Source organism: Calliopsis andreniformis, chromosome 6, assembly GCF_051401765.1.
Source record: "Calliopsis andreniformis isolate RMS-2024a chromosome 6, iyCalAndr_principal, whole genome shotgun sequence".
Taxonomy (NCBI): Eukaryota; Metazoa; Arthropoda; class Insecta; order Hymenoptera; family Andrenidae; genus Calliopsis; species Calliopsis andreniformis.
In genome coordinates, this window is record NC_135067.1 from 14,267,080 (window position 1) to 14,282,660 (window position 15,581).

The window sequence follows — 15,581 nt, forward strand, 5'->3', positions numbered from 1 at the left end:
TTCTTTCCCCTTCGGGCTCCATCGTGAGGAGAGGCGAGCTCTTGCGTATAAATCTGTGGCTATAAGGTAGAATAATATATATCATATTTTCAGGAAATTTGAATTTCGACTCCAATTCGAGTCTGAGAGAAAGAAACTGCGTTTTTAACCTAAGGAAGAATTTTTCTTTAAAGAAAGGATCATGTAATAAAACATAAACCTATAATATAGAATTGAAGTTCAAAACTATGAATCTTAATATTTGGAAACTAAATATACATGCTTTTTCTTGATTTTCTTTATATTTTTTTAACACGGCACGTGGAAACTCCTCGATGACTGTTTTCAGTTGGTTCGACGGGGAACCCTTAAATTGAAGGGAACACGCCTTTGAATTTCAGCCAATCCAGCGAGGCATAGAAATAAGCGATCTCAGCGACCGGTTACGCAGGATTTTATTCAGGAGCGATTAACATAAAGAATAAAAGAATGGACGCGTGCCAGGAATCGAAACTGCGAGCATTTACATACCGTCAGCGTGCGTGTATGAACGGCGGCAGTTCTGTTCGCCGAGGGGAAGTATGAAAATGTAAATTCATAGCGTGATACCGTCTCAATTAGAATCCAAACGGAATGAAAGAACGGGCCCTATAACATTTGCATGGCACATCTTTTACTGTGTTTTTCGTCTTTTTACTAATATGGGGGTCGTTCTGAATTTTTCATGGGGTGTACTTCATTCCTCCTCGTAGCTGGAATAATAGTACAAGTTGAGAGGAAGACTTAAGTAGCATAGGCTCGAATAAATGTGCAACATAACCGAATATAAATTTCTTCATATTTTCTTCAACATGAATTAAAAAGAAATAGCAGAGTTTCACTGTGTGCAGAACGCGTATAGAACACTAACTGAAGAGGAGATAGAGAAGCTATGCAACGAACGTAAAAAAAATGTTATAACTGTAAAACTATTGTGGGTATCGAAGCAACAATTTTCGAGGGCCATCGAAATTGGTAGAGCGACAGATCGTCAGTATGGTGAGTAGACAGCGTCAAAATCGGAAGACCTACGACACGAGACCGTTGAATCACGCAATCACCGTCATGATTAACGCTCCGATTGATCGCGTGCGTCAAATTAATGTTATTTATCTTTGGCAGTACCGACATTGGCGCATTGGCGTCGCGTATTACCGTAATTACTAATTATAGTTTCGAGCCGGCTCGTTAATTACTCGGTCTGCGATACGCGAGCGAAACAGCAGTATTATTGACTCGCTAAACAGAATAGTCCCTCGACCATATTTTCAACATATTTGCGCCGAGCCTCCGTGAAGCGGCGCGGCGGAGCGCACACAACCGAAATTTCGCCCGCGGACGCGCGCTGCCACGTCGTCAGCACTCCTCTCACGTTTTAACGATCATCGGTGATTAAACAGTAATTACCAGTCCCCTTCCAATGGTATCGAATTATCGTGTCAGAGGGAGACACGGTTCCGTGAGAAAATCATAAATTTCACTCACCTCTGTGCCTGTTGGTCTGCTTGTCGAACATCAGCATGGCATCCTCGATCTGCAATTTCAATAAAAACGCGTTAATTATCGCGCATTCACGAAGGACGAGAGAAAGGGGCACGAAATGAATGAAATTACACGTTTCAACCGGGTGACATTTATTGTTTTGGGCCTGTTCGAGGGTGCCCCGAAATGATTCGATCATTTACATTGAAATATCACACCTAATTTAACGAACAAAGTATTACACTATTCGCAGATCTCAGATAAATTGAATTTGATACTGCTTCTGGTATAATTTTGTAATTGAATATACCGCGGTTAATTTTTGAAACAACAACTTTTCGTTTTCTTTGGATGCTCGTCACTTAAACGTCATAGCGACATTATTTTAGCAATCGAAACGTTGATTATTGAATTTTTAACGGAGTATTAATGGCCAGTTCGAAAGTTATGTTCAGTTTTATACGTCGAATGAAATCATAATGCTACCAGCGTCGAGTGATGCTGGAACTTGGGAAACTTCTAAATATGTGAGATGAAATATATCAACAGACTTAACGGATATGACGTGGGCGAAGCAAAAATAGTACTATATATATTCCCGTATTGATCAAACTATTTTAGTTAACGCAACTTCGAACTTACTAAGTTTAGACGTGTCAGTGTAATAAATACGCGATAAAATAGATCACGTGGGAAATACCTACAACATAACTGCGTCATCAGAACTTAACGTTAACGATTGCTTTCAGGCGATATTCCTGAGAAGCCATGCGTAAAGAATTTGAAGCACTCAATTGAAAATATTATAAATTCTTCAGAACTTCAGAAACTATCCAGGAAACATTTCACACTGACTGTCATGTCACTCATATCTAAGTGCCATTTTTTACATGATTCAATTTCTGATCAACCCTTTCATGCTGTGTATACATAAAAATTTAACTTACATAAGCTAAGCAGTTTAAAAAAATTCAGTCTTAAAACAATTAATTCACAGGACTATGAGTAACAGTAATAAACAATTATAACCAACATGATAGAACTTTAACGAATCTAGCAAGGCACTTAAAGTGTTAAAATAGCATTGCCTTATACTCACTGTGCATGTGACACTGTGCTACTCTCTATTCTGTCCCCCACTTTATACTAACCAAATTCACTCGTTACCTCGTCCTACCTCGTTCACTGACAAGCTACTAATGGAAAATCCTCTGGACAAATACAAGTGCACTTTTTCAGCCCTAATTCTACACCTACCATCAGTAATCCTACTATCTCGCTCCGATTAGAATCTGTCTCCCATTAAATTTTTACCGTTCAACAGGCGCGCGATCGTGGCTCCGGAAGTCCCGAAAGAGTTCAGCCATCCCAGATTTAACGTCAAACTGGCCTCCTCCCTCGAGCGATTCCGCCCTCTGGAAGAGCGAACGTCCACCGAATCGGAGATAGGATCGGCCGTATTCTTCCAGGAAGTACGTGTGTGCCGTAAAACACAGCTGGACCGAGATTTACGAAGCGGGCGAAGCCAGGGGGGGGATCGAGAATGGCAAGAGAGAGTTGCAGCAGGTGGGGGGTGGGGGTTTGAGGGTGTTGTCGGTAACTGAAGTGCGAGCAAGAGCAGGAAAAGCGTAGGAGGCAGGAAGGCAACGCGGCTAGTAGGATTTATGGGACAGGAGAAACAATAGGGATTACCTTTGCCCCACACCACGTCCTCCTACCCGAGTGTTCGTCCCCGCTTTGTTCCTTCCTGCTTCCTGCGACAGAACCGCGGAGCACGGAACGATGAAAGTAGTGGCCTGGCAGCACGCGAGAACGGATTGAAATTACAGCGAGATCTTCGTTATCTGAATTAACGGGAGACGTCGCGGTTCGGATAACAAAACTCTTTTGGGACAGTGGAGTGCTCCTTGTCTGACCTGAGACGGGGACACTCTACTTCTTTCTCAAAAGGTATAGGCATGAATGCTGTGGGTAACCGTAGCTGTTTTGTTTCGTTTTGTCAGAGTTATTTAGGAGCTGAATTGATGTAGGATTAATTATTAGGCGTACTAAATTAATAATAAATGTGAGACTAAGGACTGACTTTATTTAGTAATTTGATTAATGTACTTACTGTTTGGAATTTGATTATTATAATTTTCTTTAGGATTTATCTACCTTCTTGTATAGCGTGATATATAGTACATCGAAGAAGACAATAGCAGTGAGCTAGTGTGAATAGCGAGCTGTCAGAAGTGGCGGAGGTGAATATTAGATTATGCGATTAACATTCGATGGACTTCATCGGGAGCATGAGGGGTTACCCTTTCGTCCCGTTTGCATTTGTCAACGTGGCGTAATTCCGTTTACCGTGCTTTATGTAATACGTTTCACCGTGAAATGTTACTGCAGAGGGGCAGATGGTGCTCTTGTTGATTGAAGCATTAAGAGAAAATACTGGTGAACAGAAATAGAAGTGTCTGAAGAGAAGAAATATTCGTTGAAAATTTAGTGGGAATTTCATTTAATTGACACCTACGCGATATTCGTTCTCTGACAAAAATACCAAAATGTTCTAACCCAGAAAAGACTTCAGCTCATACACCTTAAATATCACAGATTTGACGAAAATGTAACATTCATTATTTTCTCATATTCCTAGCTAAAAGCCCCGGAAGAGGAACTCTCTTTTTTTTTTTAATTTCCCACAGAACAATGCGTCGGTAGTATCGAGTTGTATTTTGCTCCATCTCCAGTTAGAATTGTCGTGTTTATCATTTGAATGGAGATTGATAGCAGTCACGCTGGGCGCTTTCATCCGAGCCATCGTCTGGATTCGAGCCCTCTCGACGCGGCAGGGTTTGTTTGAATATCGTTAACCGTTTCGTGAACGCGACGAGGGGAATGGGAGCTGAACACGAAAAAAGGAGCGACTAACAGCTTGTTCTTCGAGCTAACGAGAGCGCAGCCACGTGTAAGACCTGTAGACACTGCGCCTCTTGCGACGAAGGACGATTTAAGAAGCGATCCTTTTGTCTTGGGAATTGTTTCTTTTGAGAGAAAGGTATCAGTGATTCTATCGGTTTATAAATATCGCTTGATATATTTACTATTAACTACGTTACCTACTAGTCAGACTATTTATAAAACACATTTCAGGAAACAGTAAGTCCACTAAAGTCAGATATATCAATGATAATATGACAACGAGGATTGAGAGCCAACTCACATCCTGTTGCTTCAAAGGTCGTCTTCTACACGCCAAGGGATCGAGTCTCTTAGATAACATTCGTCCCGGTTTTACTTTCAAAAGAAAGAGTAATATTATACGATGGTAAGGGTGAGAGATTGAATAGGAAAGAAAAAGAGCTGAAGCTTTTAATGAAAACAGGAGAGGTATCACAGCGTAAGATGAGACTGACACCAGGGATCCTCACCCATTACTGATCCTTTACTTCCTTGTTGCTTCTTCACAATGCCTGTGTATAGGTAAGGTATGTCTTATTTTCTTCTGGATACACTATACAATCTACATATATGTATACTATCGACATCGACACAATCTCCTCAGCTAAATAAAAGTCCTTTTGTTCGACATTTTCCAACCCATTTCATCCAAATAGCCTCTGTTAGATAACCAGAGAAAAATGTGCCATTGATTAAACGAGATTCTCGAGAATTTCGTACCAATCGAATTCGATAACGTGTCTAGCAAAGATTGTAAGGTAAATACGTTGTGGACGGTGCAAGTAAAAATAGATATCGGGACAATCGATAGACTTGGGATGAGATACGACGACGAAACACGAAAAATTCAGAAGTGATTTGCCGGTAAACAAATGAAAGCTCAAACGATGCAGGTAAAATACATTAAAAATTGTTTAATATTTTCTCACAGAGGTAATATCTTCCACAAACTATTGAGATTATTTATACGTATCGCGTAAAGGGGGAAGCAGCCAGCTTGAAATTTTAAAGGGAGGAAGAATTTCGCAGGCTCCATTGAAATTCTATGGTCGGTTGTAATTAAAAATAAACATTGGAAATGAAACAATATAAATTCTTAAAGGATCTCCCGGCAAGACCGATCCCTTTGATCATTCCAATATTTAGTCCGTCGCGGCTTGTGTTCCTTTAAACAGAGATGATTGTACCGCGTTTCTCGACGCGGAATTATTTCAACTTTTCTGCTCTTTTACCTCGTGTTAGTCTACGTAATGTCCCCAGGGCAAGAACGACTGGAATTCTTGCCGATACGCTTTGACGTCCTCGAGTTATTCGACGGAATCACCCGCTGGCTTCGACTCGTCGAATCGATATTAATCTTCTTCTCGAACTGTTCCTTGCGACCTTCTTTTCCCTCTCTCCGCGGACGAGTTATTGTATTCCCGTTAAGTGACGTAGAGAAACATTCCATTGAACCGATTCCTTGACAAATGTCGATGCTGCACGAAATATCGTGTAGATTTATAAACGAAATTTAATGGCCTCCTTCTTTCGATACTGTCATGTTAGAAAACATTGTACTAGCTCAAGAGTTGTTCAAATCTCTAAAATTCAAGAACCAACAGAATTACGAAATAAGACTCAAATAGGATAAATTACCATATTGCATAAACTATGAAACCAGTGCATCTCAATTTTCAACAGACTTTTCACAAATTTCCATTAATAATTTATTATCTTTTATACCTGCGTCGCATAAAATGAATTCGGTGTGTAAGGAATGCGCAGGCAGTATTTCAATAGCGAAATCTACGTGGACGCAATGGAGCTCGTCCACTTAAATCACAGTAATTCCCTGGCCACGTGAAATTAATAGCAGCAAATAATTTCACATAATGAGATCCGAAAGAACACCGTAATTTCTCTGGATATTCCCATCGTGGGGGAGGCGGGGAATGCTCGCGAGCGAACAATACTGAAAGGTTATGGAGAGGAAGGGAGAAGGACTCGAAGGAGGGTCGCTGTCCCTGCGGAGCAATCGACTTCTGGTGAGTGGGCGAGCTGTACCTTATTACAAGTTCGATTCTAGCGGTGTTACAGCTCTCCGTGGACCGTGTTGTAGATTGCTGTCTTACGAGCTCTGCCCTTTATACCTGCTACCCGTTCTCTTTCCGCAGACACACCTCGTACCATTTCCCGTGGCGCCTTTCTTCTCCTACAGCTGCGTACTCGCTTTCTTATTCGGCGAACTAATTTAAAAGGGCGCAACAACTGGGTCAAGAGTGCACCCTTTACGAGGACTCCTCGCGTCGGCCTTCTCTGACATTTGCTCCGACGAATCTGGGCTGCGGGCGTTTACGATCTACTAGTGCCGTTCAATTACGAGCCTGTAGTCAACATTGTGGGTGGGAACTGGGCGTTTGAATGAAAGCGAGATAAAAAAGTGGACTTGTGAATACAGTCGATATTAATGCATTGAAAATATATTTGAAAGCTTTGTACTGAGTACTAGAATACTAGAATTAATATCTGTAGTTGTTGGATTAATTAGTGGTTATTACTGCCACGTGGAATTGATGATAGGGTTTATCTATGTATAAGGATACGAGTGTCTCAAATATAGGATCATAACGCAGGAAATTCTTTTCAGGAACTTTGCTGCACGGAGAGACTCGAAAATTGAAAGGAGAATGGAGGCAAGGATTAAGTAGAAGTAGTATAAGACTGTGTTTACTCAGACACGGTGCAAACTAACTTCAGAGGAATGAATCAATTTCCAGCTTGCAGTAGAGAAAACTTACGCCGCTTAATAATAATTTCAGAAACGCTATGACGCTCACCGACAATGAGAACTGTAGACCAGGTTCACAAATCGAGAAATTAATCTCAGGAAGGTTAGGAAGAAACTCCTCTCTCCCCCATTGACAGCCACAGTCAAACTTAACTCTTCAAAGCAACGCGGGGGTTGAATCTCGTGCCGCCTTGGCGTTTAATATCATACTCGCGTCGTCAACTGTTTACTGCGAAACCGCAGCGTAAAAACATTCCTATTTAAATGCCCGTCAGTTCAAGAAGCTGATAACCTAATGCGATAATCGATCCCCGCAGGAAGGCTGTAATTGCATTTACGGAGACGAACGAAGCATTTTAAAATAAACACTACCGCCTGAAGGGAGGGCGCGCGCGCGCGCGCGCGCTCGCCGGCTCGCCTTGGCGTCTCGTGAAAGGTTTCCCCGTCCTTTTTTCCTCTCGTCTCCTTTTTTTCCTCTGCTCCGCCATCAGCTCGTAAAACGAGGTGGATTTAAACGAAACGATACCGATTTACCCCCCTGATAACAGAAGCGCCGCTACAGAAGCAGCTCTAGGATTTCCAAAGAATGCTCTCTCCCCTCCCCCTTTCTCGCTTCCCCTTTCCTCCTCTCGCGCCAACCCTCCTTCTCACCCGCTCCTCCCACCCTTCACGGACGATCAAGGGTAAAAGCGAGTCGACAGCTAGGGATTTCGATGAGTTTTCCTCTTTCCCCGGCCATTTCGCGTTCCCCGTCGCGCCCTATCGCAACCACGGCTCTTCTGCCCCTGTAGATTTAGTATGCAGCGAGCTGTATTAAATCTCCGCTGTTCCAGGGATTCCAAGCTCTCGCTTTGGCTTCGTTTTCTGATTCTGGGCAGCGTTCTGCTTTGCAACCCTCCAACTAGGGGTTGCTTTTTACCTTCACCCGGGTGTCACCGAGTTCTCTACCCCCGACCCTCGCGCGTTTATCTTTGCCCTTGTACTTGTCTGTGGTATGTTTGACACCTGGGAGGTGTTAAAAATTGTAGCTTGATATAGTCCAGCGAATTGCCTGATTATGGGAGTATGTCTATTGAGGTTGGGAAATCTTGGGTTATGTCTACAGGGTTTGTCAACAGGTATCAGAAATTTTTGAGGGGTGGTTTCGATTGTCGAAGTAAAATAAAAATCAAGGGCACTGAAATTACAATTTGTTAAGCAAGTGTCTGGGATGTGAAATGTGTCTGATTTAGAAGTTTATTCTACTGATAGAGTTACATATGTCAGACTTGCCTAACCTTCTACTGCCGGCAGTAGAATAAGTCTGAAGTCAGACACCCATACGCGTATGTTAACGATTGATAACTCTGAAATAAAAATAATTACATTGTTTTTCTTTGCCGTCTTAGAATTTCAGACATTTTTTACAGTGAGCACACTCTTTTTAGTGGATTCATTATGCTAATATTTTTTTGTTAGTATTATTGTGATCAGTTGTGAATTATGGTGTATTTTTACCATTTTCCCATTGGGTAACATGGTTGTCATGATTATATAATTGAGGTTCAATGTATACTGAGTCACAGTTCTTCGTCTTATTTCAATTTCAAGGGAAGACTCCAGGATTAAGAAACTGTTTGCTCTGCCTTGTTGAAGTCTGCTCAGCATTTGAAGTCCGTTATCCTAAATTGAATGAAGCTTTCAGTACAATTACATTAAACTACTGCTTGCATAATTCACCTTCCCTAGTTTTCACTATTTCCTAGAAAAACGTACTTATTCTCTTCTACGAAAACTGCCTTTTACCTTCTATCAAAATCTTCTATATTTCAAGCTTCTTTTGAATCCGAAATAGTTCGTATTCTTAGCTTTAGCGTATTGTCTTTCGAACGTTTTGTGACATCGATTTCTACCAATACTTGTTGACAAGCAAACAATATCCTCACGTTCAATTGACTATTTGGTCCCATTTCGCCAAGGTTTTGAAGAAATAGCATTAAATCGCACAACAGACGTTTCAATAGACCTCCTTCGTTTTCAACTGCTTCTATTCCTTATACCCACAATTCAAAGAATTATAATTGACCAACATACTTCGATCGATTGACCGCAACGTGGAATAATAAAAAAACCGTAAATACAACGGATATAAAATTTTCAGCACCGAATCGTTCTAAAGAGCCGGCATTAAATATCGTACTGCAAATTTCTTCTATAGACATATCGATTTCGTTGCCTTTCATTTTACTATTAATAATTAGAAATCATAATCATCGGCGAAAGAAAGAACTGAATTTATGGAACCGATCTCGCTGCTGCTGATATAACAATAAATCGAAACGACAGCACGGAAAACGACGGCTGGATTAATTCGAAAACGCTAATTAGAATTTTCCTCATCGTGTCGATGGAAAGTACGATAACGATTGTGAAGCGTTGGATGAAAAGGTAAAAGAAATTCATACTATAGTTCACCTCTAATTGAATTTTGCGTATTTCATGCGATTATTATTTCGCCTAATTATTTGTTCCTATTCCATATTAATCCTTTGATTCAAATTTTCAAACATACGAATTTTCAAATATCTAAAACATTTCCATTCGTTTTAATTTTCAAATTTTACACCGTAATGGCGGCTGTACTAAAACAGTAATTGGTCAATAGCTCGTGTGTTTAAACCAGAAAAAGGTATATTATCCTAACCAGCATCACGCGACCTCATTCCGCCATGGAAAGTGCAGTTCGATACCCAGAAGAAGGAAGCTGGATACAAGAAATCCGGCTCGTTCAAAGCACTTCCCCAACAACGAACTCCGTCGAGTTTGTACGAGGTACGAGTTGAAAAAATCAACAGTTCAGGAATCACCGCGGCGCTGATACAGGGGAACGAAAATTCGCCTAGATGCAGCTGCATTTGAGAATTAAACAGAACGGAGGCTGGGTCCCTGTTCGCCGTGATTCTTCCTCTTTCGCTCGGCGCAAAAAAAAAGGGGGGAGAGTAAAAAGGAAGGAAAACAAAACGTAGGTGGGCGTCTGGCCGCGTTAGGCAGAAAGTGTGCGCGCATCTCATATAATTTTCCGCGAAAGTTTCCGGGCGCAAGGCGCTCCTTCACGTGCAGGCGCATCGTTCAGCTTAAATTCATTTTTGAGCACCGAGCCAGCGGCCTCAGGTTTCCACATCTGCGTACGGAACTCGTTTCGCTACCGACATTCGCCACCCACGCCCTTTCCCCTTTCTCTATTCCACTCTTGTCCTCCATTTCTCTTCCGTCGACTTCATCGCTCCGACTTGAAAGGTAAACTACTCCGGCGCGGCGGAGTTTCGCCCGAGCTTTTTCATCGGGAACACGATTCTTTTTTTCCCGCTGCGCCCGGAAAACAGGAAATAAGAGATCCGAACCGGGAGTTCTGGTTACCTGCTCGCCACTGATCCCAGCTGGGAACCGAATGGCCGGGGGAACTTTTTAAGGAATGGAGCGGCGGTCTCGAGCAGGGGCGCTACCTCTCTGAGAGGGCCGATAATTATCGAACGCTACAGTTTTTCCGATGGCTACGTGACCATCAATCTCACGCCCAGTTTAATGGTATTTCCTACCACTTCGTTATATATTGACTTCGTGTATATACTCTGTTTCTATGTACGGTGCTGGTGCAAACTTACAGCTCTAAATGATTGGATGTTGCAGGAATTCTGTATTACGTATCACAGTTTCTATTATATAAAGTTACGAATACTTAGTGTAATAAGAATAAGCATCCAGTAGAATATCGATTGAAACTTCACAAAAATAATGAAACTAAACATCGAAAGTGTGCTTCAGGTTTGAATTCTGTAGTATTTCAAATAATGGAGATTCTAGCTTACTATATCAACTACCAAATAGAATCCAAAGTTTTGATTCAACACTGGACCATCCCCCGCCATTCGTTGTTCTTTTCAAGGGAATCGGTAGGGCAGAGACGTTCCACCAGCCAGCTCCGCTAATCCTGACAACGATGTTCCCGAGCAGTAACGCGGCTCCCTCGTAAAATTCCCTCGACATTGATACGGTTCTGCCTTCCCGCGTGCATTTCGACGAATAATGATGCGGAAAGGCGAGACAGAAGGAGAGTCCCGTCGAGGGACGTAGCAGGCTGAACAGGAGGACAGGGACGGGTCGGGGGGAGAGGCAAAGAACTTAAGTAGCTCGCAAAGAGACGCGAGCACGGGAGGGCTGATCCGTTTATTCAGCGACACGTAAGCCGACTCCGACTTCCTCGTCGACGCGAAGGGCGCTCCGCTCGCTTTTGCGCGTGGTAAACTTTCGCAGGAAATTCGATGTTTCGTGCAAACAAGCCACCGCCACAACTGTCAATACACGTCCTCGCTGTCGTTCGATGTCGGATCGATACGGTGTACCGTTGTTCCGGGAATAAGAGGTCCTCGTGCGGAAGGGTCGGTTTTTCTCGCGGGGATTACTTTACTGCTGAAGAAAAACCTTGAACTCGAAGCAGAGAGAGGGAAAAAAAAATAGGGAGAGGAAATCCTCGATCGGGCTTTGTTGAAACGAAACCCTGGTGAAGCGTTCGCCACCCTTCCTGGTGGTAATCAAGCCTCGACTAATTATTCAAACGTAATTCTGGAAGTCTATGCCAGCCGCTTAACGGCCGTGACCGGGGGAAGAGTTTCCAGCGTTCGTCGATTGTTCTCCGATTTCGTGGACCGTGAAATGCACTATTGAGAAATGATCTGGATACTTTTAGGTAGCACCTGGTAAAGTTCTGTACCTTACACTCTCATGTAATGTGATATTTTCTAAGCATGCTTCATAGAATGGTCGACTTACTCGTTCTTGAAAGAATATGAATTAAAAATATAGATACTCAAGATAAATAATACATGGTAAATATGATTTGACTGAGTTACAGATTCGAATATTAAGTTCTTGATAGTAACACACCTGCCAGCCTACGTCACCTATGTTCTTTTTTGTGTCCTTCCTCTTTTCAGGAGAGCCGAAAAACAAGTGGAATTACCTACTTCGTATTAGAATGAAGAGAAAGTAATAAAATTTTGTGGAAAACATAACTTTGAAAAAAATGGACTTGGGTTAGTCTGACTCTGAGGTTCAGGGTTTAAGGAAGTATTTTGTGATTTGAACTTCGTTCTTGCTTCATTCTTGTAATTTCACACGTAAGCCACGGTGGGTACCATGAATGGTTTATTTATTGACAATGATCAAACCTTCCATTATTGTCACGTCTTCCATCTTCTTTTTCTACTCGAGTTATTTTATACGGGCAGATAGCGAGTTCGTGACCAAAGACGTGCCAGGCACGAGCACAGCCGTCGCGAAAACGCGGTATCAGCTCAGCGCATTACGTGCTCGGGTTCATTCGGACCGGTCGATACTCTGGAATTTTGCTAAACGGTTATTCAGATCGTAGCCGTCGCGTACATTAAGGAAATAATGAGCGCACTATTAAATTTAATATATCAGAAAAATTGTGATACCCTTCGTATACCTTTCCCTACATTAATAAACAAAATGGATGTTCAAATTAGGATTTACATTACTCCCAATTAATTATTCTTCATTATTTATTAATTTTCAATAGTATTATTTCAATTCTACTTCCATTATTATTTTTTTCCACGATATATTTAGTCAACGTTTACCTTCTCTGTTTGCCTTTTATGTACGAAGCTCATATTCAGAACTATGTATCAGTTTCTTGAGACCATATGCGCATTATATGTGTTTACGTTTTGTCAAAGTCTGTATTCTCTTTCCATGGATTCTTATATTATTACGCTCGCCAATATCGGCGTTACGTGATGTCCAGAAGTTCCGAAGAACGTTTGATTTCGTGCATCGTTCGTAACAGTCTGATCTTTTCCTTCGTACGGTCTCAGAATATTCAACGAGCTGGACGAATTCGCGTGTCTTTCGATGCTTGCCCACGTGCGCACATGGCATGCTAGGTAGCGTGTGCACAGCAAGATTTATGTTATCGGACATCGTTTTCCGATTGGCTTTCGGTCGAACTTCCGTCGAGCATTAACAAAACTTTGCCAGTCGAAGGCAACGTCGTTCGGGTCGACTCTCACTCTCCCTATAATCTCGATATTTTCGGTGTTTTGTGATATTTCAACTTTACTCGTCTTCGATTTCAATTTGGCAACTTTGAGCGAATTGCTACAGTTTCTAGAGTCGCAAGAGAGTAAAGTTTCGAAATGCAGTAGAAGCTTGATTGATTGACTCCAGATGAGTCTCAAACCTGAAGTACTGTTCTACTAACTAATTTTTTCTTCTGCTTGTGGGTTTCATGTTATACCGACTAATTTTATTGTTTTCGATACACTACTGTTAGAATATAGTTTAAGTTTATTAGATTAGTTGTAACCTTGAGTACACGTAAGAAATAATTGAGAACTGGGTAATTAAGGTTCTTCTGTAGGTCCAGAACAGCGCTGTTTTTATGAACTAATTTCGAAGCGATGTTTCTTCGAAGAATCAGCACAAATAATTGAACTGAGTTTAGACTGTCTTACTTAAAAAATGTTCAGTTCCTGGTTCGTCAATATTACGAAGCGGTTAAACCACAACCCAGCAAAATTGTCGTCCCGTACTAATTTACTATGCTAACCGTCTTCTCATGGTTTCTCGTAGCACGAGATTAATTATGGACTTCGAAACGGCTGCGCAAAATGGACCAACCTACTAGCGTGCATCGCGCTCCGTCTGTTCGCAAACTTCGCTGAACAGTTTAGCCAATGTATATTAAGACGCTAACTTTACCACCAATTTACACAAAATGGCCGTAAACTGCGACCCTGTGGTAGACACCGCGCTAGGTCTGAAACTGCTTCACTCGAGTTCCTACAAAAAAAAAATGTTCCGAAGGCAGCATTTACCACACGCATCAAAGGCTACCCTATTGTATCGAGATGAAAACGTCTACACAATCCCCAATCGCCCTCTTAACTCTTAACCGAGTTTTCGAAAATCCCCCACAGCGCGAAGATGCCACATCATTAAATTTAATGGCGTCGCTCGAAGCTGAATCCCGTCGCGAGATTATTCCAGCCTCGTCGCCGCTACCGACGACTCTCCGACGTGTACAACTTGATCGGAAAGAATCTGATTCTCAACCCTTATAAGATCGTCTTACCGATGATGCATGCTGGCTTGAAACAGACAGGAAGTCAGATCTGGTTAGAGCGCGGGCAGCAATGCTCGTTAGTGAAGTCGTCATTGTCGTGGCTGCCACCACGGTGATTTCAGAGTCGCTAGGAGAGAGAGAGGGTCAAACACAGCCGAGGAGGGGAGCCAACAGTTAGGCGGCTGCAGTCTCCAGCCTTCAGGGGCTTCTTAATACCATTACTTCTGGTTTCGTCCGTTGAGACCGTGCCACGGGCGTCCAACGTTCAAGAGTTTCCGATACCTTTACTTCGACATGTCAACTGGGAGAGCGCCGCTGCCGATAAACGAGTTACACGCCGACGGAACGCGTGTCTCTTGTCCAGGGACCCGATAAGAAGTTAACTCCAACTTCTAACGAGGAATTTCGATAAATATTAGCCGTCTAACGCGTTTTCCTTCTCGACGAACAACACTGCGAACTCTTTTTATTAGAGAGAATCTGGCTGTAGTTTGAGGATTACGACTTTTAGGCGATTTTTTGATTTGTGTTTCTCACTGGAGAACATTCATTGTGATATCAGGGTAGGATCACTCAGACGTGAAATACAGGAGGACCAATCCAAGAATTTAAACACAGAAATTATAGGAAAATATGTGCAAGGGCACTTTGGAAACTTGTAAATTGAAAATGAGAATTGCATTATTGGACAAATTTTGCTGTCTTCTAAAGAGTATCTACTATGTCACCAAGTCGGTCACTAGAGCTGATCGCTAAGGGGTTGGTTAATGTCCCTTGAACGAAATGTTGGTGACGATGATAATTTAGGCCCTCTGTTACGTTGGCTGTTGTTGTTCCTGTATTAAATCGATTGCCATGCAATTGCCACTATTCAGGCATGCTGTGCGGATTTTGACAATGCGAGGCCGCGCCATTGTGATCGAAAAAGAGGAGAGTTCGAATCTATTTTAAATTCCTATTGACCGCCCAACGTAAATTTCGTGATAAATGTCAGACGCTTTACGCATCATGGATTTATCAGCGCGACCATTGGTCTGGTATTGTTTGCATTTCGTATTCATGATTTGTTGCTGTAAATGCCGTTGATTTCTGCTCTATTACCATAGTTATTATTATTCGTTAATAACTTAACGTTTATATGAACTACCGAGGCGGGAAGAGTTTATCATTCATTGGTCCCGTTGAGCCGCGGCTTGTCGATACGTTCCAAACGATTTACTGGCAAATTTATTACCGCCC

General features: G+C 42.1%; 1 protein-coding gene across 12 annotated transcripts in view; it reads right to left on the minus strand.

Moving 5' to 3' along the window:
• Rbp6 (RNA-binding protein 6) overlaps positions 1 to 15,581 on the minus strand; it is a 585,462-nt gene that overhangs the window by 116,708 nt on the left and 453,173 nt on the right. For all 12 annotated transcript variants that reach the window (XM_076381097.1, XM_076381090.1, XM_076381093.1 and 9 more), the window contains exon 7: positions 1,504 to 1,552. In XM_076381097.1, coding sequence (XP_076237212.1) covers positions 1,504 to 1,552 — 49 coding nt within the window. The remainder of the gene's footprint in view (positions 1 to 1,503; positions 1,553 to 15,581) is intronic.